A 22,662-nucleotide genomic window follows, 5' to 3' on the forward strand; every position below is an offset into this window, starting at 1 on the left:
CTACTGGAGCATTTGTTTAGATAAATGCTAAGCCTGACCCCAGGGGAAGCAGTGACAGAGGATGGTGAGGGCAGAAAAAGCAATGATCTGAGACGTGTGTCGAGGCATGCACACATGAACATGCATACTGTGTCCCTTCCGGACCGGGCTACATGTTATGCATTAAGAATTTGATAGAGACCTGCTGTGGGAACGAACCACAGCAGATATACACACATACACACATCATCATACAACAGTGTGATGATGAGATGCCTTACCAAATGTCTGACGATTAGTACATTTTCTGTTAGTACACTCTCTAGTACACTAGTTAGCATATACAAGTGAAACACTACTCAAACAAAACCACAGCTTTTGTTCTATAACACCAGACTTTCATGATTCTAAAGCAATTCACTTATTTAAAATTGCAATCTGCACTCCAAAAACAAAACAAAACAAAAAAAACATTTTCATCTTGTTTTTCAGTAAACAATTTTAAACATTCTTAAAGATAAATTTAGTTGAGATGCAAAATTGTGTAACAAATCTAAAACTGAATCCATTTAAGAATAAAAATTCATTACATTTTGTGAGATTAATGCTGAAAATAGCAGGTATGCTCGTAAAAATAAAGGTTCCAAAGGGGGGGTTTGTAGGGATGACCTAGATTAGAAGAACCATATTTGGTTCCCTAAAGAACCTCTCAGTGAACAGTTCATAAAATAAACACTTTTTTTTTCTTATTGTGAAGTATGAAGAGCCTTTTGTACAATGGAAAGGTTTAATGAATGTTAAAGATTCTTTATGGAACCATCAGTGCCAATAAACAACCATTATTTTTAAGAGTGTAAGAAAAATGTATCAATCAAAGATGCATTTCTAAAATATGCAATTTTGTCTCTCGAGTAAACTGATCTTGTTTTGTCTTAAGAATGCTTAGATATTTTTTATTGTAAAAACAAGATAATATACCAATTAAGGCAAGGATTTTTGCTGTGTACTTGTTCTCATCTACAGAGTCTTATGCTAATATATAAGATTTGCATCCTATGAGACTGTATATAGGCCTGCTGCTCTTTTTCCAGCTTCCATTTCAAGTAGTCTAGCACTTTATTCAAAGATATTGGAAATTCCTAGAATAATTCATAACTCGAGCTAGGGCAGACATGTCAGCACATACCTAAAATAGATCAGGCAAGCAATATCTTCTGTTTTGTTTACTGGGTATTTTGCACAACCTGCAGGTGCCTTGATTACAATACTGTGTAAGCAAAGCATTTTTTATTCATGAGGCAGCACTACAGTACGCAACAAATCATCATTTAACTTCTAATAGAGTGAGAAGAAAACTGACAACTGGATCTGTCTGCAGGAGTTTTGCAATAAAGAGCTTGATGTGCTGTCCCTCTGCAAGGAAATGTCACCTTAAATCAACAGTGCTTTCAGTTTATTACACAAGTTAGAGGATGCTTTGACCATGGCGAACCAATGGCCTGTGGAAAACTGTCATTCTGGCCAACACGCTATCAGAAGGACATTTCTCTCTAATGACTTTTATCCTGCATCACCAAAACAGCACCCTTGTTCTGAATTTCAGAAGTCAACTAGTTTCGAAGGATTCCATTACATTAGTGACATTTTGGTGGAGCAAGATAAGTTCCTAGACCTAGAGTGTTGTTTTCTAATGACACTAACTTGTTCTAGGAAACTTCTGTTACAGTATGCTCACATATGTACTTGTGTATGTAAACATGTATGTGCCTTGGTGGATATGATCAGGCCATGTCAGAGAGACCTTGAGGAAGTGCAGTGATAATGAACACCAGGATGGGTCTGAGGTGCACCACTGAGAAATGCCTGTCACTCAAGACTATGGCACGCATGAAAGTAGGTTTATGCTTAATGATATTTTGAAGGTTGTTGAACAACAGTTCTCACCTTTCACATTCCAGCTAGGACCTCCAGCTGTAGTACAAACATTGCATTTCAGAGAATTCATAGTAAAATTAGCCTTAAAACAGAGCTATGTTTTGCCAATAAAAAACACACTGTTACAGTGGAAGTGGATGATGTGCAAATATCTAATTTCATGCAATTATCTCATTTTCTAAAATACGTAAAGCACACACCATCGCAGTCAATAATTTACTCTAAAGAGAGCCTTTTAAATACATTCTGCATTCTGTAAGGTAGCCCCGTAAAAGTAATGATAATTCAATATAATAATATTTATAAGATGTGCTAAAAGTATACACAAAGCTATACAAGCAATTATTTCTTTAGCAATACCGACATTGGTGGTGTTAAATAAATGTCCCAGGTTCAAAACTAAGCTATATTGACAGCATTTATGGCACATTTACAGAAACCACATAACATATGTTTAAAAGTAAAATGGATGGCTTTAAAACAGCTGCAATTTCTTACTTCTGTGTGTTTATACAAACTGAGACTACTGAAAGAACTTTTTGAACCTTGAATGTTGCTTCAGAATATGTTGCTTGAGAAACACAAATAATTTCTGTTATTCTCAAGACAGAGGCTGGGGTTACGTCTGTGCAAACCCAGCAGAGCATTTAGTGTTGTAAACCAATATATATTCACACTTTGCACTCTGTTTGTTTATACCCTGTTTACACCTGGTTTATGTTAAACTTCTCAAACAGCTTGACGTTTAACACAATATTACACTATAGAGTGGATTTTAAACTGTTTCTCAATGCTGTTGTCTTATTGGTATTGAGAGCGCCATGAAAGCACAAAGATTAAAAATATGTTTTAAATTAAATTAAATTAAATTAAGCATTATACTTATTAGCCAAACCATTTGTGTAATAATTTCACATATTATAAGACTGACCTTAAAACACTTTAATACCTGGGTGTTTAAAATCATTTTAATTTAATTTAATACTTGCATAATGTTCTACAATAAAATGTACAAAATATATAGTATGATATAGTACAAAATACATAAAACACACAGAAATAGAATTAATAGAATATTCACAGGAAAAAAATAGTATTCTTCATGTAGCATGCAAGATATTTTTAAATTCCCATTCATAAGCCATGCAAATATAAACTGAAATAGCAATAATTTATTGAGGATGAAAATTGGAAACACCCATGACAGACATTAACATTACATGAAGAAAATTGTTAAACAAGTGAGTTATGTAGTAGATTTGGAGGTAATGGAAAACTAAGCTCCAGTGAATGTATGTTTTAACCAGATTAACTTCTAAATTTGTCTAAACAGAGTCCCTTATTTAATTTACAACTTTGTATCATCACTTGTCAAAAGCACAGATTTGTCTGTATAATTGTCCACAAGCACAGAAAAGAGGAAAATCTAAATTCACTACATTAATTTTGTCCTATCAGTGTGATGACATTCATTTTTGCAATATTAAATATTCTGTATTAATGAAAACTAGACAAACTAACCCAGGTACTCGCATGAATATAACACTGAGAATGTCTTCACAAGAAGACAAAAGTTTAATTATGATTTATATAAATGGCTTAGTATTCCATAGCTGCTGGGAAGATAGTGAAAGATACTGGCAGCTAGTAAGACAAATGTATATTCTACCAATCAACTGCATAACTGTTTTTAATTTTTTCCCCAAATACAGCTCAAAACAAGATGATCACAATCCCATTTGTATAATTCATAAACAGTGTACTGCCTTCCTAAGATAACCAGTCACTAAATGAGTATAGGATGTTGTAAACTTAATGTTGTAATCTCCTCGTCAACTGCACGGCTGTGATAAACAGCACAGGCACTGAGTGTATAATTAATTAAAATAGCTGAATTAATAGTTTTGAAGATCTTCTTAATTGCTTCTCTTCTTATATGCATGATAAAACAATAATGACAAAGGAAACAACCAATTTACTTTTGCATTTAAGTAGCATGCAAATTCATTAAGAAAAACAAAGCAAATGTTTATACATAAAAAAACAATTATGTATACATATGTAGATGAAAATTTTAATTCAAGATGACATCATGCAAATGTGACAGCCCGCAAAGTGAAAAGCAAAATCCGAGAAAAAAGATGAAAAGAGTAAAGGAAAATGTAACATTCGAATTTCACACAGATATAAATAATGCATTCAGAGCCATACAAAAGATGCATATCAACAGAAGCTAGGGTTGAAGATAACAGATCTCATAACAAATTTACCTTCACTATCTGACAAGGCCCCCTGAAGGTCATCCTTTATAAAGGCAATGTCTCGTTCATAGCCACTTGTCCTGGACTCCTCTCTCATGTGCTGTTGGACTTCTGGAAGAGAGTGACTAGAGCCAAACTGGTCCCGTGAGTCTGCTGAGATGGGTGGGAGTGGGCCTGCAGATGCTCTGGCCATGCCCATGGGCTCACCAACAGGGCTCAGTGGACTCTCCTCTTCAGAGTTTTGCGCAACAATGGGAATTCGACCCCTGCTCTGACTAATTGGCAGACTTGTCGGTTTAGCCCTAGATACGAACTGGGAATCCATGCCCTCACCCTCTGTTTTCAGGCGTAGTGAGGAGTTTGACAAGTCTCTTTTGATAGATAGGTCCAGTCCATATACAGAGGAAGGCCTAGAGGAAGGTCTTGACCGAGTGCCACTAGGGTAGGTGCCATCATCGTGAAGGGAAGACCTTATGGTTGGCCCTAGGTTTAGAGATTGGCCAAAGTTGAGTGACTGAGCCAGGTTAGCACCAAGAGCTGAACTCAAATATTTATGTTGTTCTGCTAGGTTCTTCCTAAGACCAAATGTGATCTCATCCTGCAAGAGCCTTGCCCTGGCAGACAGTCCTCCAACTGAGCTGGCAGAGGCCAAAAAGCTGCTGTAATCTAGTTCAAGGTTCCTGCTCTCTTGGATGGGCGAAAACTTTGTAATTTTGGGGTCAATTAGTGCTTTTTTATTCTTTAGCTGTTTCTGGTAAAGAACTGAAGCAGGAAGTTGCTTGGCAGCTTGCTTCTCTAAAGTTAGTCTCCCGATGCTATATTTCTCAGCTTTGGGGAAATGCCTAGAACTAGTGTCAGAGTGGAGGTAGTGAGGCAGGCCTGTAAGCTGTTCAAGACTATCTGTACCGCGTCGGAACTCCTGCTTAATTTGCTGTTTCAACAGCTTCAATTCATATGGCTCCTCCATAGAATCCTCATCTGCTTTACCATATGAATGCAATCGAGAAGCAGCCTGAAGAGGACCAAGAAAATCTGCCACATCTGCAGTCCGACGAACATCAGCAGTCCGGAGAAGTCGGTCAGCTTTGCTGATATCCTTATCAGCAATATTGAAGCTTGAACCAAGGCCCGTGGAGCTCTTTGTGAGTTCACCGATGTCATCAATCAAAACATAGTTCCTGGAATTATGGTGATCGAGGTCTGCACAGAAGGACTCAGCTGATATGCTGGACATGGGACTGCTGGCCATGCTGGCTCTCTCTTCCAGGCCCATCCTCAGATCAAGGCTACTGTATTTACCACCGAGATGGGAAACTCCGTAGGCACTCTCTGTGGAAGTAGGGACAATTAGGAGGGGCTGGTTGCGTACAACGTCATAGTTTGTCGTAATCTTTGGTTCTAAGTCAGACAAAATAGTCTGACGGGTTTTCTGTTGCATCAGAAGGAGTGAGGAATGGTCATAGCCAGTCTGCTGGGACTGCTGATTGAGTGAGGGCACTGATGAGTAGATGGATTGGTAGGGGGACACCTGCTGATGGTAAAGGGACTGCTGCTGGTACAATGTCTGCTGAGGATACTGACTTGTTTGGGATGCATATTGATAGTGGGAGTATGGGCTTGTAAGCTGTGCATACTGGGACTCAGACTCAGTCTGTGGTGGAATGAACTGGTTAAACTCTGACTGTGGGGCAGTCCGTGGCCGTTCTAGTCCATGACCATTACCTCTTGCCTCTCTGATGTTGCTGACCTCACTATCTGACATGTAGTCTCGCTCTTCTGCCACTCCTTGTAAGTAGGCTCTCTCCCTCTTCTCTCTTTCTTTCAGTAAAGCCTCTTTTCTTCGATTTATACCCATCTCCAGATATCTCAATTTAGCATCTATCTCTTTCTCCTCCTCATCAAGTTCTGCCTGTATCTTACGGAGTTTTGAGGACTCACGTTCAACTAAATCCAGCTCTTTGTCTATGTCTTGGAGGATTTTGGCCCGCGCCATTGTGGTGTTCCTGCACATTCGTCTTCTGGCAGAAGCAGTGGTATACCCAGAGAGGCCAATGAGGGTATCTTCTTCTGGTGGTGGATGAGGTAGCGTGCGTTTTACTTTCTTCTGAGTGCCAACTGGTGTGCCGCTCTGAGAACCTTTGCTCTGCTAATTAAAATATAAAACAGAAATAAAAAGAAAAACAAGCAAGTGATAGACATGATATATCCAGCATGGACACTTGACATGTAATCATTTGGAGAGGAAAACATTTTTTTTTTTGGTCCTTTAGATAACAAAAAAGAATTAATACAAGTGCACTACTTACCGAGTAGGTGTCTGAGTACTGGTACATCATTCTGTCCTCTGTTGTCGGACTGAGTGACTTGGGGTCAGACAGAGATCGTTGTGAGGCCCTTAATGAGCTTGGACTACTGCGATGCCTTGATGAATCAGCGGTAAGCATCTTCTGTGAACTTTTCCCAGGGGACACTGGTGAAACCGGGGAGCATAATACCTTTGGAGATTTGGTAACTAACGATGCTCCAACATCATCAGCTGTCAGGTGTGTGCTAACACTTATCTTAGCAGGAGTTGGACGTCTTTTATCTCTGTCTGATGTCATATCTGAATCGCTTTCTGTTTGGCCCTCTCTGTGTAAATCTACTTTTGTGTCCACCTGAGCCCTAACAGGAGATCTCCTAATTGTCCCTGAATGCTCTGTCTGAACTGAAATCTCTGCTACAGTCTGAATCGCAATACTTGATACCTTGGAACTTTTTCCCTTCTCTCCATCAGCATATTTACTGGAACGAGACCTGCGTCTGCTCCGAACGGGGATGTCCCATTCATCCTGATCCTCATCATCAGTTTGCACACAACTATCTACACTTCTCCTATTTCTTCTCCTTCTACCAGAAGGAATCTTTTCAACCCCATCTTCATCATCTGTTTGAACACCACTCTCAATAAATTTCTTTCCACTTAATCCCACACTTTGCTCTTGCTTGGCTGTATCTAGCAGGTTTGTGGACAATTGCATTTGATCCTTTGTCTGTGCACTCACTGGTACAGGAATGCTTGAACTATACTGTGTAAAAGCCTCAGAAGTTGTTGTTAGCCAGTTTTGACCTGTTGTGGAGTCATGGGTGGACACTGCAGATGATGTTGAATTGTCATCCTTCACTGGCCAGTATTGTCCATTATCGCCCCTGGAATATTTTGAGTCAAGTATGATGTCTGAACTCAAGGGTGGGGATATACCCTCACTTGGCCCGAACCCATATGGGTATATCTTTTGCTCTTGTAGTTGTTGCTGGAGTTGCTGCTGTAATCGATGGATTTGCTCTAGCTGAAGTTGCTGCTGTGTAAAGGTTTCTTGCTGAAGAATCAGATGGGTTTTGCGTTCCTCTTCTTGCTGCATTAGAAGTTGTTGCTTCATGTTCTGAAGCTCCTCCAGCTCCTTCTGAACAATGATCTGCTCTTGCTCACGGTAACGCAGTATCTCTTGCCTCTCCCATTCAAGCTCTTCAGCTAAACACAGCTGTTTCAACTTCTCTAACTGTAAGAACTCATGTTCAGCCTTGTATTGCTGGCTCTTGCTGTCATCTAAATCAGGGAAATTCGGGGATACCAACATGTCCAGTGAGGCTGCTATTGCCTCAAGAGTAGCATCCGAGTAGAGTTCAGGGAAGGTTGTCAGGGAGGGAAGGAGACTGGCTAATGCAGAAGGTAGGATATCCTTTGATATATCAGACTGTGGGAATATTGATTGGTCTGTGGCTGCGGTGTGTACAAAGCCATATGGAGCAGGCTGATTTTGAAGTGCTGAAAGTGGATCTGTAGAATTGGTGAGACTATTGTATGTTGTGATAAATACTGAACCTGGTTGGGTAGTAATTGCATACGTGGAGGGAACGGGTGCAGCAGCCGATGAGTAAACAATGCCATTTGTCGTTCTTAGTAAACTATTAAAGCCAAATGACGTTCCTTGAGAATATGGAGTAGTGGTGATCCCAGTAAATGCCAAAGTGCTTTTCTTTGAGTAGTCTAAGGCCTCTTCTGTTATGTTAGGAAAACAAAAATAGCAGCATCATCAGCATCTAAATGAACAATTGCTCTGTTTCATGCAACATTAACTAATAAAACATCAAATTGAAGCCAAACAGCATGCAAAGATCTTGTTAGTGTCATCAGATTAGCAGGATGCAAAGCCAAAACACTGAGGAACAACATGGAGGCTAATGCATGCATCTGTGTTAAAAAAGAACAGAAAAAGACAAGAATGAAAATCAAGACATTCAGAGAGAACATCACAAAAATAAGGGACATAACCAATAAATAATACATTAACATACAAATAAAAAAACAAATCAATTAAGGATACATGTGCACCATCATACTGACCTGTTGACATTTTAGCTGATGTCAAATCAATAGCTCCCTCAGATGCCCCATTCTGATAAGTCAAGCCATTCTTCCTTTCATAACTAAAGAGCCCAGCCTCTTTGAAATTACTATCAGATATTGAAGCCTTCATGGTACTGAGATCTTCAATGACAGGTGTTGTGGCAATATCTATTTGATAGCCAATTTGATTGTCTGGTTGTGTGCTCACAGGAGGCTGTGTTCTGCAGCTCCCTGTGAAAGGAAGCCTGTAAATTACATCGCAGCAAACAGTCCGTCTTCCAGATGTTAGATCAACTGGTGTACCGTCGTCTTCCAAAACAGTTGTGACCACTCCAGAAGATGAGGCCAAAGCAACCATAGTTTTCATTGGTTTAGACGTGGTGAGGTCTACAGGTCCAACTGCCCTTGGCTCTGTATGTATTGGTATACCAACAGTGCCATTTGAGAAGCTCACCGGGGCTATAGTAACAGGCATAAGAGTTGGAGCTGTGCTTGCAACAGCTCTGTATGAAAGGTTAATAGGAATCTCTGCACTGGTTGTAGCCTTAGGTTGTGAATTCACAGGTCTGTACACTATCTGTGCAAGTGGCTCAAATGGATTGTATGGGGTAAGTGGAAGAGGCACTGAAGTAGCATTTCCCAGGTCCAGAGGCTTGTCAACTGTGTTGTTGTTGTAGGCAATTGTAGCTGTGCAAGTAACGATTGTTATGCTGTCAGTTACAACAGAGAGTGTTGTAGTGGGGATTATTTCAGCACTAAGATCCACAATTTCGGGCTGTACAGCAGTGGCCTGTCGTCCACATGATTCACTTGACAAGGAAGACCTACTTGAATGTGGGGCTGTCAAATCCATTCCCTGGTCAGTCATTGTAACATTGACTTTAAATGTGGTAAGATCTATAACGTCACTAGGGTATTGTATTCTTCCATTCTGTTTAGGCTTTGGATGGACTTCTGGCTGGATTGTGATTGTAGCACCCACAGGTTCAGGTATGGGTTCGACAGGAATCCTCTCCTGGACAACTGACACAGTTGTTGTTCTTTGTACTTCAGTTGTGACAACTTGGGTTACAAGATTAGGCAATGCATCAGGACGCTGCTCAGTTTTTGAGATTGCAGAGTAGACTTGGCTCATGCTTGATATAACTTTATCTTGTCCACAAATTTCTTGACTCTCAATAGATTTTGTAAATTGGGTAAATGTGACTGGTACTGGTGGCACAGTTGTTGCAGAGGTCACTACTGGAGTTTCTTGTTTTTGCTCATAAACTGTTTGCTGCTCTTGAAGCTGTGTTAATGATACTGGTGATGGACCCAGTTTAGTTAAGGCCTCTTCAGAAGCTGAGACTATCAGTACTTCTTCCATATCCAAACCAGGAATATCTTCATTTTGAGCTGGGATTGGAATCTGGGTTATTGTTATTGGACCGGAGTATGTTTTTTGTATTTGTTGCATCTCAAGTTCTTGTTGCACATCACTCACTTTATAGTGAGGAACTGACTCAGTAGAAACTCCTGACACTGGGGCTAAGACTACTGGTACCTCCTCTGATGGCTTTGATGTATGCAGCACTGAGACTGGAGCCATGGCAAGAGGAGAAATCAAGGAAGGTGTGGAGTATGTCAGTGCTGGATATGCTGTTAGTTCCATAGCAATGGGCGGTGGTGGTGGTGGTGCTGCAACAGATGCTGCTGAAATCAAAGCAGAAGGTGCCATTACAACATGTGGTGTTATAAACGCAGATGGGGAGTGCATTGTATCCTCCATTGTGATATGAGGAACAACAGTCATAGTCTGTGATAGTCCTGATGATGCCACTACAAGAGGTGCTGGAACAAATGTTTGTACAGAAGCAACTGGCAGCTCTGGGACCATTACACAAGGTTCCGTAATACTTTGTCTTGAATTGGCAGCTAGTGTAATATGATGAGTCTCTGTTGTGACTGAAGCAAAGTCCGGTGCCATCACCTCAAGGGGCACTGCTGTATTTAAAGCTGAGGTTGGCTTTGGTGTGGCTGCTACAATTTGTGCTGAAATTAATGATACAGTTGCATCTGCTGCAGATGGAGGAAACACTCTTGGGGCATCAGATGGAACATAATGTCTGGGAGTTGGCAGTGATGATCTTCTCATCGGTGCTTGAGTTGTAATGCCCTCAACAGGTGACCCTGGTTCTGAGGGTAATGTTATCACCACATATGTTTCAAGAGTTCTAGCAAATCTGGGTGACAAAGGTGATTTTGGTGATGAAGCATTGTGCTTGGTCTCTACAGGGGCAGTCAAACTTAGTGACAAAACATTTGGAGGTTCCCTTGTTCTTGGCAGCGTTGCAGCACGAACTGCTTGAACAACCACTGTCTCAGGGCTAACTGGTGGCTTTACGCTCTCTCTTGATCTATAACTAAATAATAGTCCTGGGGGAATACACACAGGTTTGGGGGGAACCGGGGGTGGTGATTTGTGTGTTGGGGTCACAGCTGGTTTTATATTTACGCTGGCCACATTTGGTGGGGGTTCAGGTAGAGTTACTGTAACTGATGAGGGAGTTGGAATAGACTTTTGCTGGTTAAAATCAGCCTTGGGTACTGTGCTATATGGCAATTCTGATGGTGAAGCTGAAGGAGGTGGTGGAAATGAAATCACTGGTTTATCTATTCTTTCTTGAGGAACATGGGGTTTTGCAGATGTCATACAATGTGGAACTGTTGAATCAGTGATGAAACTTGATATTGTGACTGGATAAGTAAAAGGAGAAACACTAACAATAACAGGGTGCCCTCTCCCATCTTCAATAGTTGTTTTAACTGCCACATTTTCAAGATTTGGCAGTGTGACAACAACGTGACCTTGCTGTGTCTGTACAACAGGAGAAATTATTTGTGAAACTGACTGTTGTGAAGAAATTCCATCATCTGGTACATTTTCCTTCTGTATTTCCACCATCCTTTCCTGAATACTGGTCAGCATTGATTGAACTGGTTGGGAGGGTGAAGCTCCAAAAGTAACAGTTGTAGAAACAGTGGGAGCAACAACAGAGACTGTCTTTGCAGCAATATGCTCTCCATGACTTGCTGGAGGTGAAACAGGGGCTGCTTGTCCTAATTGGGGTGTCATGTGTGGTCTGGTTTCTGCTGGCCTCTGAATAGGAATTTGAATAGAAACACTGGTTGGTGGCTGAATTTCTTTTGCTAAAGCAGGAATACTGGATTGAACAGACAGTGGTGTGGCTTGTTCATCCACTTGTTCAACAGCTGAGCTGGTCTGGTCTGTAGAGAGAACCTTTGCTGGTATTGAGGCCGATACCATTGTTGGAACAGAAATAGGTACTTGATCCACTGCTGAAACTATAGCTGGAAGTGGGGCATAGGTTAGAGAAGGTACTGGAAATGTCACAGATGTTGATTGAGATGGCGATGTAACCAGGTCTGGCATCTGTGCAAGAATGGGGGTAGTTGTAGGAATCTGATTCCTGAGTGCAGTGGATGGCAGGGTAGGCACTGAAACTGGAGTTTTTACTTGAACTGGATGGTCTAACGCAGGGGACACAAGATCGGGCATTTGAACAATAACAGAAGTTTGTGTTAAATATCTTTTGTGAGACTGAACAATAGGTGTAGCAACTGTAGAAGGAGGAGTTTTTACATGGTCGACTTTTGGAGGAATTATTGGTGCAACATCTTGTTTGTCTGTAGTGGCTGATTCAGCAGCTGAAAGTGGTTCATGTATTGCACCGGCCAAAGGTCTTTGAGCTAAATCTTGAAGATATGAATCCAGTGTACAGGATGAAACACTATCGGGAGTTGGGACTGTTTCCTGTGTTGGTTTTGATATAACTGTTGGTTTTGGTGCAGGAGTTGGTTTTGGACCTGGTGTTGGCTTAGAAACAAGAATTTCAGAAGGCGTTGGAGTGCCAGCATTTTGTGAGACATATGGTGAGGTTGGAATGACCGGTGAAGGGGATCCAATAATCTGTGTGGATGATGCAACAGGAGCAGTTGCTGATGGGTGTGTTGTGGCTTGCTCAGACACCAAGTCTGGCATGTGAATTACAACCGGGGCAGAAATGTCAGCAACACTGGGGCTAGCTGGAGTAGTTAATTCAGATATCTGGCCAGAAACTGGAGAGGATGATGGTACTGTTGTTAGCTCCATATTTGAATCTGGGGATGAGACTGCTGGAGATGTTGGTGGAGACAGTGGTGATATTGCTGTTTTCTCCACAACATGTTTTGATGAAGGAATTTCACATATTACAGAAATGGGAACAAATGATTCTTCTGGGGCTTGTGGTTCCTCCTCACTTTGAGGGATATCAGTTGGATAAGGGGACATTTTTTCTTGTGTGACACTGTCCTCTTCAACTTCCTCTTCACCAGAGGAGCACTGAGTGATCTTTAAGTCAGGAATTGGATATAATGTTTTATTCCCAGATGCATCCTGAGTATATGTAGAATCTGTAATATAAGGCTCCAAAATGCATTCAATAGGTTCAGCTAAGTTGTCTTCTTCCCCACTTGAAGGGATGAGTATCACCTCAGGGGAATCATATGATGAATCAGACACAGTCAGTGGGGAGGCAGGAGACACAGGAGTTGACTGAGTAGGGCTTGTTCCTGGTGTTAAAACATCTTTTTGTGTCTTCAATCGCTCTTCATACGCATCCTCTGTTTCCAACAGTGGCTTTGCATTTTTATCTGTAGAAAATGCATCATTTCCAGAAATAGTCACATAACAAGTGTCACTGACATCAAGTGGCAAGGATGTGTCGATATTTGTTGCATGTGCTTGCTGAGCCTCCTTCTCTTTTTGCAAGAACTTGCTTCTTTTATTCATCATCTCTTCATAAGCCTCATCTGGTGTCATAAGTATCCTCACCGACTCATGTTCAGACACCTTTCTCAAATCTTGCTCTTGGGTGACACTACCAAGAACTGTTGCAGCCTGTTCTTCTACTAAAGTTTCATAAGCATAGTCCTCTATTAACATGCCTCCATACAATGGTTCAATATCAGGTGGTGTGAATTTCTCTGATGTTTTGTATTCATGTGCTCTCTGCATCATTTCCTCATATACATCTTCAGCAGTCTTTAATGGCTTCTCTGCAGTATCATGTGTTTCAGATGATAATGTTCTATATTCTGCATTCTCTGGTTCAGATTCAAAACTAGGTGAAAAGTCAGAGAAGGAGGAGGACATCCGTTCCTCCATCCCTGCTGCCTGCCTTAACTTATCAGTTTTAGTCAAATGATTCCGTCTCCTTTGCATGCCCAGATCATCTCTTTCTGTCTTTAATTTTTTTGTGACCTTTCTTAACTGTGGCTGATGGTCTCTTTTATCTTCCTGCTCCATCTGTTCAATCTCCTCACGTAACTCATCCTCCTCAGATGAGTCTTCTACAGTGGGAAGGGCCTGACTATGAGGTCTGTGTTTTGCCTTTCTTTGCTGTTTACTCTCCGCTCTTGCCTTTTTATGACTTGGGCTACTATCACTGTCCTCATCAATAGAGGACACAGAAGTAGGTGAAGCTGTTCCTGGTGTGATGCTAGACACCTGAACACTGGATGACCCATCACCCTTGGACGAGTCTTCAATTAGACTCTCATGCTCCTCCGTTGTCTGTCTAACAGGAGTTTTTTGTGTGATGGCAACTGCTATGGTGTCAGTAGCTATGGTCTTCTCATTGTCATTTGACAAATCTATTTCCACTCTGATTTCTTCTAATGCTTCTGAGACAGGGATGTCTTGGGCAACTCGATCATCTTGGTCATGAGAAGACAGAGTGATATCAGAAATCTCCTCAGGCTCTACAGTAAGTTTCTTTAGGGCACGTTTAGGCTTTATGGAATCATCCGATTTTTCAACTTCTCTGGTTTCTTGCTGTGTTTGTTGTTCTTCTCTGTGTCTTTCCTCGTCAGAAGGCAAGTTCTCATCTTCACCCATGTGCATAAGTTGCCTTCGTATGAACTCTTCGTCATCCCCAGAATTTGAACTGTCTAGTTTGTAGTCCTCACTGCTGGAGGAAGCAGGCCTCACTCTTCTTCTCTGTATCTGAGGGGAGGGTTCACTCTCACTGCTGTCTTCGTGGTATTGTTTTACACTGTCTGGTGTTCTGACAGGCAACAGTTTTGTAGCAGTTTCTTTTATGGCTATTTCACTTACTCTCTGTATCTCCTTAAGCTCCTCCTCAGCCGAGCTGTATGATTCTACTGATACCGGCAAGATGTCCTTTCTATGTTGCTCTTTAATATCTGCCTTTAAGGTGTCTAATTTAGACATTTCTGCAAGACTGCTATCCATCTGTACCACAACATCTTTCTGTTGTCCTTCTATTGCAGGTTGAGTGTATGTAACCTCCTTAATGTAAGGAAAATTAAGAAAGAAAAATGGCAAAAACATTAAGTTAATATTGTAGCTCTTTTCTTAAAACATGCCTGCCTCCTATTCATGACTAACAATTTTTTTTTTTAAATACACTACAGTAAAATAATATAAAACAAATGTTTGAATAATAGAATAAAAAACGCATTGCTCAATAATGTATATGTAATAATATACCTTTACTACATCTGCCTCAGTTGGCACTGCTGGAAGCAGAGACATCGGTTCTGTTTCTACTTGTGTCTCATCAGGGATTTTGTCTTTGCCTGTTTCTTTCAAAGTGACCCCAGCAGCACTAATAACTGCTTTCTGAGTCTCTGCAGCTGGTATTGGTGCCAACACAGCTGTCATCTCTGTAGGCAGAATATCTGTGGTAGGAACAACAGAGAGAGGTGCAGGGACCGCTGGAGTAGTCACCACTGCCTTTGCAACAGTAGTAGAGATGGTTTTCTCCTCCGCTGCCTGCTTTCCAGGAAATGGTTTTGGCTCCGATTTTGGAATAGGTGTCTGTGCAGATGCAGGAGTCTCAGACAGCTGTGTTTTGGATGTGACTGTAGGCTTGTCTTTTGGTCTGGATATTGGTATTTTTCCCATGTCTCCCAGCTGCCCAGCTAGAGCTCTCTGTGTTTGACAATTCAAGCACAACCACTCAGCCTGGAAAAAAAAGACACATACAATGAGATTTGATAAATATTCTGTAGAAAATAATTTAAAATTGAAATAATATTAAGAAAATATCTCAGAAATAAAGACATCCTATTAATTTAGTGTGACTAAATATTCTGAGGGTCCTTATAGCTGCACCATAATATTAGACCCCCCCCCAATTAAATATGTTTGAATAAATTACTAACAGCATTAGTAATTTAGCAAATGCACAATAAATACACAGTACTCAGCAATTTTACAAAGGCCCTTTTCTTTTCATTATTCTGGCAAGTTAAAGCAGCAGTAAAACACCTGTCTCTGTTCCTACAGGGGACAGCGCTTACTGGTGTTCACACGTGTCTGTGTGTGTGTATATGAGAAAGAATGAGAAAAAAATGCTTGCACTGCGGACATGCTATGATTCAAACAGACACACACACACACACACACACACACACACAGTTTTGTCATACTCAAAGGCTTATTCACAAAGCTGTGATTATAGAAAAACAGTTTCTAAGAAATTGCATTGTAAATCAAATAATTCAAAAAGCATGGGTATGCAAATGCAAATGCATTTCAAAAGGAAAGAAATTGAAAGACAAATCCCAAGACTAACTCCAGACTGAAGCCATAACTCCTTTCCAACATAGCTATTCTATTAAAAACGCTGCTAAATCTCCTTATTTGTAAATCATTTGTATTTCATCTCTCTTGCTCTAATTACATTTTATTAATGAATGCAACAGAAAGCTGACAGATGTATTCTGGATCCTTTTAACATTGTGTACTAGAAAGAATAAATGAGCCTTAACCAGATGATGGTAGACACATGTAATCACACACAAAGAGGATAAGTCAATGAGGTAGATTAAGACAGCCTTCCTCTTCAGAAAGCATGAATTACAATAAAATACCAGACTAAAGAACAAGGGTTTGACTGGGTCATTACAAAATATCACCATGGAAACCAGATACAATTTATGTCCCCAACAGCACAGTCTATCTTGAGCCTTTAGCTCTGTACCAAAACCCAGTGAGCTGCCTTCCTAGACAGCATCTTAAGGCACCTTAGGTGTGCTTAGGCAGGCTGAAAGCATTGCAACTATTCTTCAGACAGAAGGCAAAAATAATTAAAAAATTAAGTTCAAAATTATTATCATAATATACTAGTTGGCTCAATATTGTGTTTATGCTATTGAACTGTACTCTTAGCAGCATGCTAGTGAACATGAACATGCAAATTCTACTGAAATCTTATGAAGGGTAAAGAGTGTTCCAAAAATTTAATTACATTTTAATCCACAAACATTATAAACAGCAACAGATTGGAAAAGCTTTGTAGATCTCGGAAATTTGGGCAAATTTATGAATATTTAATAGTAATGGAGTCACATTGGTGAGGCAACTGCCTAGAGCAGCTTGTTTATTGAGAAAAGCCCTTAAGGGCACTTCTGAGCAAGAGAAGCTTCAAGAGAAATAAAGTGCTTCTAATAAGGTTCAGCATCCAGTACTTAATAAATCCTGTAAATAAAGCAACAAATACGAACATGATATACTAGATAACTACTGGCTTACTATAAACTAGATATGCAAATTTCCCTATTAGAGCGAGATAAATTAACTCACAAACACAGCCATAATATGAACAGAAATACCCATGGTTGCAAAAATAAATGAGAACAAGTTCATTTCAACACTGGCTATGGTTTTAGTAAAAGGTGCAATCATCAACTCTAATTGGAAACTTGATGGCTTATACATATGAAAATCAGGAGAAGCCTGATTCAACGCACAGGACCATCAGAGCAGGGAGACCAATCAGGAAATTAATTAACAATAAAAGGAACCAATCATCTTTTCCAGCATGTACAACTTTTTGAAAGAATGTCCTCATCACTGCTGCATGTCAGTACTGTGTATGCAGGCAATGTAGAGTGCTGATCACAGCACATAAATAAAACTGCAAAAAGAATGAATTGTGGGTGCTACAAACAGGAAAATATCCAAAAAGTGCTTAATCAAGGTGCTAAACAAGGATGCGCAAAACTGCATATTTTTGAAATCAATTACCCTGTGTGTTGCCTGATCTACATAACTAATCTGTTTTATTATTTTGGGATTCACATAACTCCAATCAGCACACAAAATTGTATTTTCTTACTTTTGCAGAATAAATAGATATGCAAACTATAGTGATTCCAATAGTGTCGTTTTCTTTTTAAGAATATTTTGCCAGCATTCACAATCTGAAGCTGCAGAGTATCTTCAGTAATTTATAAAAATTCTTCCTCTATGTTATCTAAATTATATTACTTAAATTACTTTGTCTGCTTTTTATTGCAGAGAAACGAGAGAAGGGCAACAGCAGAACTATACTTTTCAGATCAGTCTGACTACATGCCATGGAGATTACATTCATTCTACAAAGAGCAGTCAAGGAGAGATATTACTTTCTAAGATCAATTATGTCTGCTCAAGCATTTGGGAAGAACTATCAATGTTTTTGATAAACAAAGCCATGATTCCTTTGTGATACATATATGATTTATTTGTGGGTGATTTACACTTCTCTGGGAAAAATGTGTTAGTAACATTTGTTAGTTTCTTACACTATGGAAATATTGCAACAAAGAGAGGTAAGAAACAGAAACAAACTGTCTCTGATAGATGAGGAAATAATGCGTCACAAGAAAAAAAAAGGACGAACACCTACATTTTGAGCACATTCTTACCAATGCTATAAAAGTTAGAAATCTAGCCAACATAAGAATGAGAACAATAAATTCTGCACTCTGCTTTTCTATGACTTTTTTCATGCAACACAGTGGAAGATCACGCAACATTACCCAACATCATAGCTTCCCACCTCACAGTGTTAGTAAGGTTGGTTGCACTTGTTTTGACATTCGTGCCATTTATTATGGAATATGAAATGCTAAAACTACTAGTACACCGGTACAAACTCCATCTTACAATTTACAATGTTTGACTGACAAAGATTTTCTCTTGTATGTAGCGTTTTCACAACTTCCGTAATTTTTCATGACTTTTTCAGTTGTTTGTGATGACTAGTTAATATTTATTATTTAGATTTATGTGTGTGTGTGTGTGTGTGTGTCTCACAATTGCACTCACAAATAGTAATTTCTTGAAATACTGACTATAACCAAAAACGCATTGACTACAGAAATTTGTCAAAAATGAATTTTATTTGACCTTTTAAGAATCTATTAAATTTACAGAACTTTTCCAGACCTGGGAATTATGCTTTTATGATGAAAATAAATGTTTTCTTTTTCGTTTCCCACCCTTTTTTTCTGCCCTCAAGGGCACTGCTGAGCAAGAGAGGCTTCACAAGGAATAAAGTGCTTCTAATAAGGTTCAACATTCAGTACTTAATAAATCTAGTAAATAATACAACAAATACTAACATGTAGGGCTGGGTGATATATTGATTTTATTGATTAACTCGAATGTATAGTTTATGTCGACTTGCTTGAATGAAAATCGTTTTTTCTACAAAAAAAAGATAAAAAGACGTGTACTATAGAACTCCAATAAATACGAGATAGGAGATAAATATCAATACTTTCTCTCGCAGTTTTATCATTGGGTAATCATATTGTATATAAAATTGCGGGCATCATGGAGCCGCTATTATGCATGGCATTGAAACTGCTTTTGAATGCACGATGGCTTTTTAGTTTCACTTTCGAGATTGGCGATCGCACGTACTCTGTTTTTACTATGGAGCGGCAGTTTGTCATGATGTTTGTCATGGTGCTCAGGATCTGCAAATCATTCGTCATCATCCTCAGTCATCTCTCCTTACTCTATGTGGTAGGCTAAGTGAAATTTTATGTTCTTTAATGCAGTGTTTCCCATACATTGATTTATTTGTGGCGGCCTGCCACAATATCAAAACTGACTGCCACAAATAGCAGAGCACTAATTTGTGTACAGCATTACCGGGGAAACCGCTATTTTTCCTGCTCTACAAGCGCCTCCTGCTGGCAGAGAATTAATTTGCATATATGCAGCCACAAATAAAGTCCAAGTCTGTGGGAAACACTGGTAATGTAACAGGCAACCGTTAGCAATCATTATTTGTTTTCAGTGCCTTTCTGAATACTGATTCACGATTCAGGCCAAAGGGCGTCACATAATTTTATGTCTTATGTTAGGCCTACATTTTATGTTATGTTACGTTATTTTATGTTACATTTTCATTGTCTTTTTGGATTCTTGTTTCTGAATGCACTTTAACCCCAAGGGGGGAAATCCAGATCAAATCCCAGAAGGGAAAATCAAAACAAAATAAAGTTAGGGCAGCGGCTATCAGTGAGGACTGAGTGTAAATAGCAATTAGATTCTATTTATATTAATAAGTGCAAATAGCTATTTATAGCTATTTTTATAGCTATTCTATACTATTTATACTATAAGTGCAAATAGCATATTTTCTTAGCAATAGATACTATTTACACTAAGTGCAAATAGCGATGGATTCTATTTACACTGTTAAAATAGCAAGATTTTGGGCTATTTATTGCAAATAGTGGCAATTTGCATCTCAGTATTGTAGTACATTATAAAACCGTACGCAATAATAACGTATTGAGTGTAAATTATAGTTTTAATTATTATAAGACATTATACTATTATATGCACATTCTCCCGGTCGGTCTTTAAAGTCTTCTGACCTAGGACCTTCTAACTATTCCCAGAACATGTCTTAAGGGGAGACACTGCAGGTGAATAGGGTTTAAAAAATAACTAATAGTTATCACCTTACTTACCTAGTTGATTGATTACATTGATAATTGCAAAAAAAATTTGTATTACAAGCTATCTAAAATGTTAGGTTTAAATATGCAAATTATGCATTATTTAATGAAATATGCGCTAATTTGCATACATTTCTAGAACAAAAATCTAAACACTGGATGAAGTTGGAAACAACAAATTTTCAAAATTTTTTGGGGAATAAAATGTTGTATATAATCAAGCAAATTATATATGAGCAAATCCCTCTGTAAAAAGCTTCAGGATATAGACAGGAATTTATATATGGCTCAATGTAGGAGAGAAAAATCATTTTGAGAAAACGGCCTTTAAAAATATGTATTGTAATTGAAAGCTATTGACACAAATAGATAAAGTGCTATAAAATAAATACTTAACAGTGTCTTTTGGATGTTTTCTTTCCACTAGTCTGAATAAATACTTTATGAAAAACCAAAAAGCCCAAAATCTGAAATTTGACAGGTGCATGAAAAAACTGTGTTTTTGCCTGCAGTGTCTCCCCTTATATATTAAGACAAAAGGTGATTGTGCTTTTTGTGCTGTGGCTCCAAGGCTCTGGAACTCTCTCCCTCTAACACTTAGAACAATGGGCTCTGTAGTCTCTTTTGAAATACACCTAAAGACGCACCTCTTTGGACAAGCTTTTAATTAACAGTACAGTTTGGCTCTTATTAAATTTATGAGATATTCGGTCTCTAATTTGTTTTTATTTTATTTTTGATTGAATGTATGTTTGATTTGTTTTACTGATAGTGTTGTAAAGCACTTTGTGACTCCTTGTCTGTGAAAGGTGCTATATAAATACATTTTACTGACTTAATTCAAATTATTAAATGGATGCCACCTTATTGGAACAATAAAGCCCTCCCTACACCTACCCTAACTCTACCCAATACTTTTATTTTAAAAATTTTGATTATGTTAAAATTTTTATTGAAAATAAATGCCTTTCCGATGTGAGATTTAAAAAGGGATAAAAAAAGTTTGGTAAAAGGCGGGCTCGAAGTCGAGTCGATCGCATCAAAAAGCATGCACCTAACCATCTACACCACTAAAATGGATGCTATATGGGCGTTTTTTGTTGACTAACTTAATCGCACGTTGGTGGGCGGAGTTAGTGTAAATAGCCTTTGCCAACAAGGCGGGCTATTTGCACTTAGTGTAAATAGACACTCCGTAAAGTTAGAACTTGTTTTGAACAATTTCTTTGTCATCTGCAGACTGATTTTAAGTACAGGGGAAAATAATAGGAGGAATTATTGAAGTCTATGTCTGATAAAGAAAGGGACGAGGCTGCTGACATGGCTGCGCTTCAGAGCAAACTTAAGCAATATGAGCAACAACAGCGACGGCGCAAGGAGCTGATGGAACACATCACATCGTTCCTGAGGGAAGAAGGAGAGGAGGAGGATCAAAGTGTAAAGCCTGCCATGACACTTACAAGATCACCTCCAGGAAAGTCACCACATCCAGCCTCATCATCAAGTCATTCTTCTCAATCACAGTCACCTGACAATGAGTTTCAGGCTAAGGGACATGTGTGTGCCACACAAGTAAAGGCCAGCACACCTACTGTGGAGTGCTTTTGTACCAATACAGCCAGTCCGTACATTTCCATTGAACTCGCCAGTTTCGTCAGGTACATTACCTGCAGGTTTGCCTCAACATCAGCATGCAACAAGAGCAGAGACTTCACCGCTAATGCTTAACAAGCAGTATGATGATGCTGGAAGGGTTCTGAAGCCACAAGTGCAGCAACCGCTGATAGCTCCCACGCCAGCCTTTCAGCACCCCCGTGTGCCTTACGACCACCTATCAGTAGCACTTTCTTCACGAGAACATGTCACTGCTCCACTCTCCTCTAGCCTTTTATTTCCTCAGTATACACAGATGCCTCCAGTGGCGGCAGTGCCCCTTCCTTACAGCCATTCAGCCAGATGCTGAAGCACCCGGAATATTTGACACCACACTGCCATTTGCATGCTGCCCCCCAGCCAAAGATTCCAGACTTTGTTAATGACAATGAAAGGGAGTTTGCTAACCTCAAACTAGCACTTGATAACCCCCTTGAACCTCATGTAGAGCTGGACGAGAAATATAAATACCACATTTTGCTGGAACACCTCAAACTCCCTGAAGCCCAGATGATTGGCCAATCCTGTCGCCATCACCCATTTCCATACTCGGCAGCTCTGCAGGCTCTCCAATTGCAATACGGTCAGCCCCATCAGTTGGCTCAGAGCGAGATTGCAGCGATTCTTACA

General features: G+C 39.6%; 1 protein-coding gene across 1 annotated transcript in view; it reads right to left on the minus strand.

The window, feature by feature from the left end:
- The window catches only part of LOC306888695 (protein piccolo-like), a gene marked incomplete at both ends in the record, with an annotated part of 60,383 nt that overhangs the window by 16,812 nt on the left and 20,909 nt on the right, over positions 1-22,662 (minus strand). Inside the window, 5 exons of the mRNA XM_079447112.1 lie at positions 1,924-1,950; positions 4,185-6,318; positions 6,482-8,214; positions 8,560-14,917; positions 15,119-15,595. Of these exons, the coding sequence (XP_079303238.1) occupies positions 1,924-1,950; positions 4,185-6,318; positions 6,482-8,214; positions 8,560-14,917; positions 15,119-15,595 (10,729 nt within the window). The remainder of the gene's footprint in view (positions 1-1,923; positions 1,951-4,184; positions 6,319-6,481; positions 8,215-8,559; positions 14,918-15,118; positions 15,596-22,662) is intronic.

The sequence above is a fragment of the Barbus barbus genome (genome assembly GCF_936440315.1).
Source record: "Barbus barbus genome assembly, chromosome: 22".
Lineage (NCBI taxonomy): Eukaryota > Metazoa > Chordata > Actinopteri > Cypriniformes > Cyprinidae > Barbus > Barbus barbus.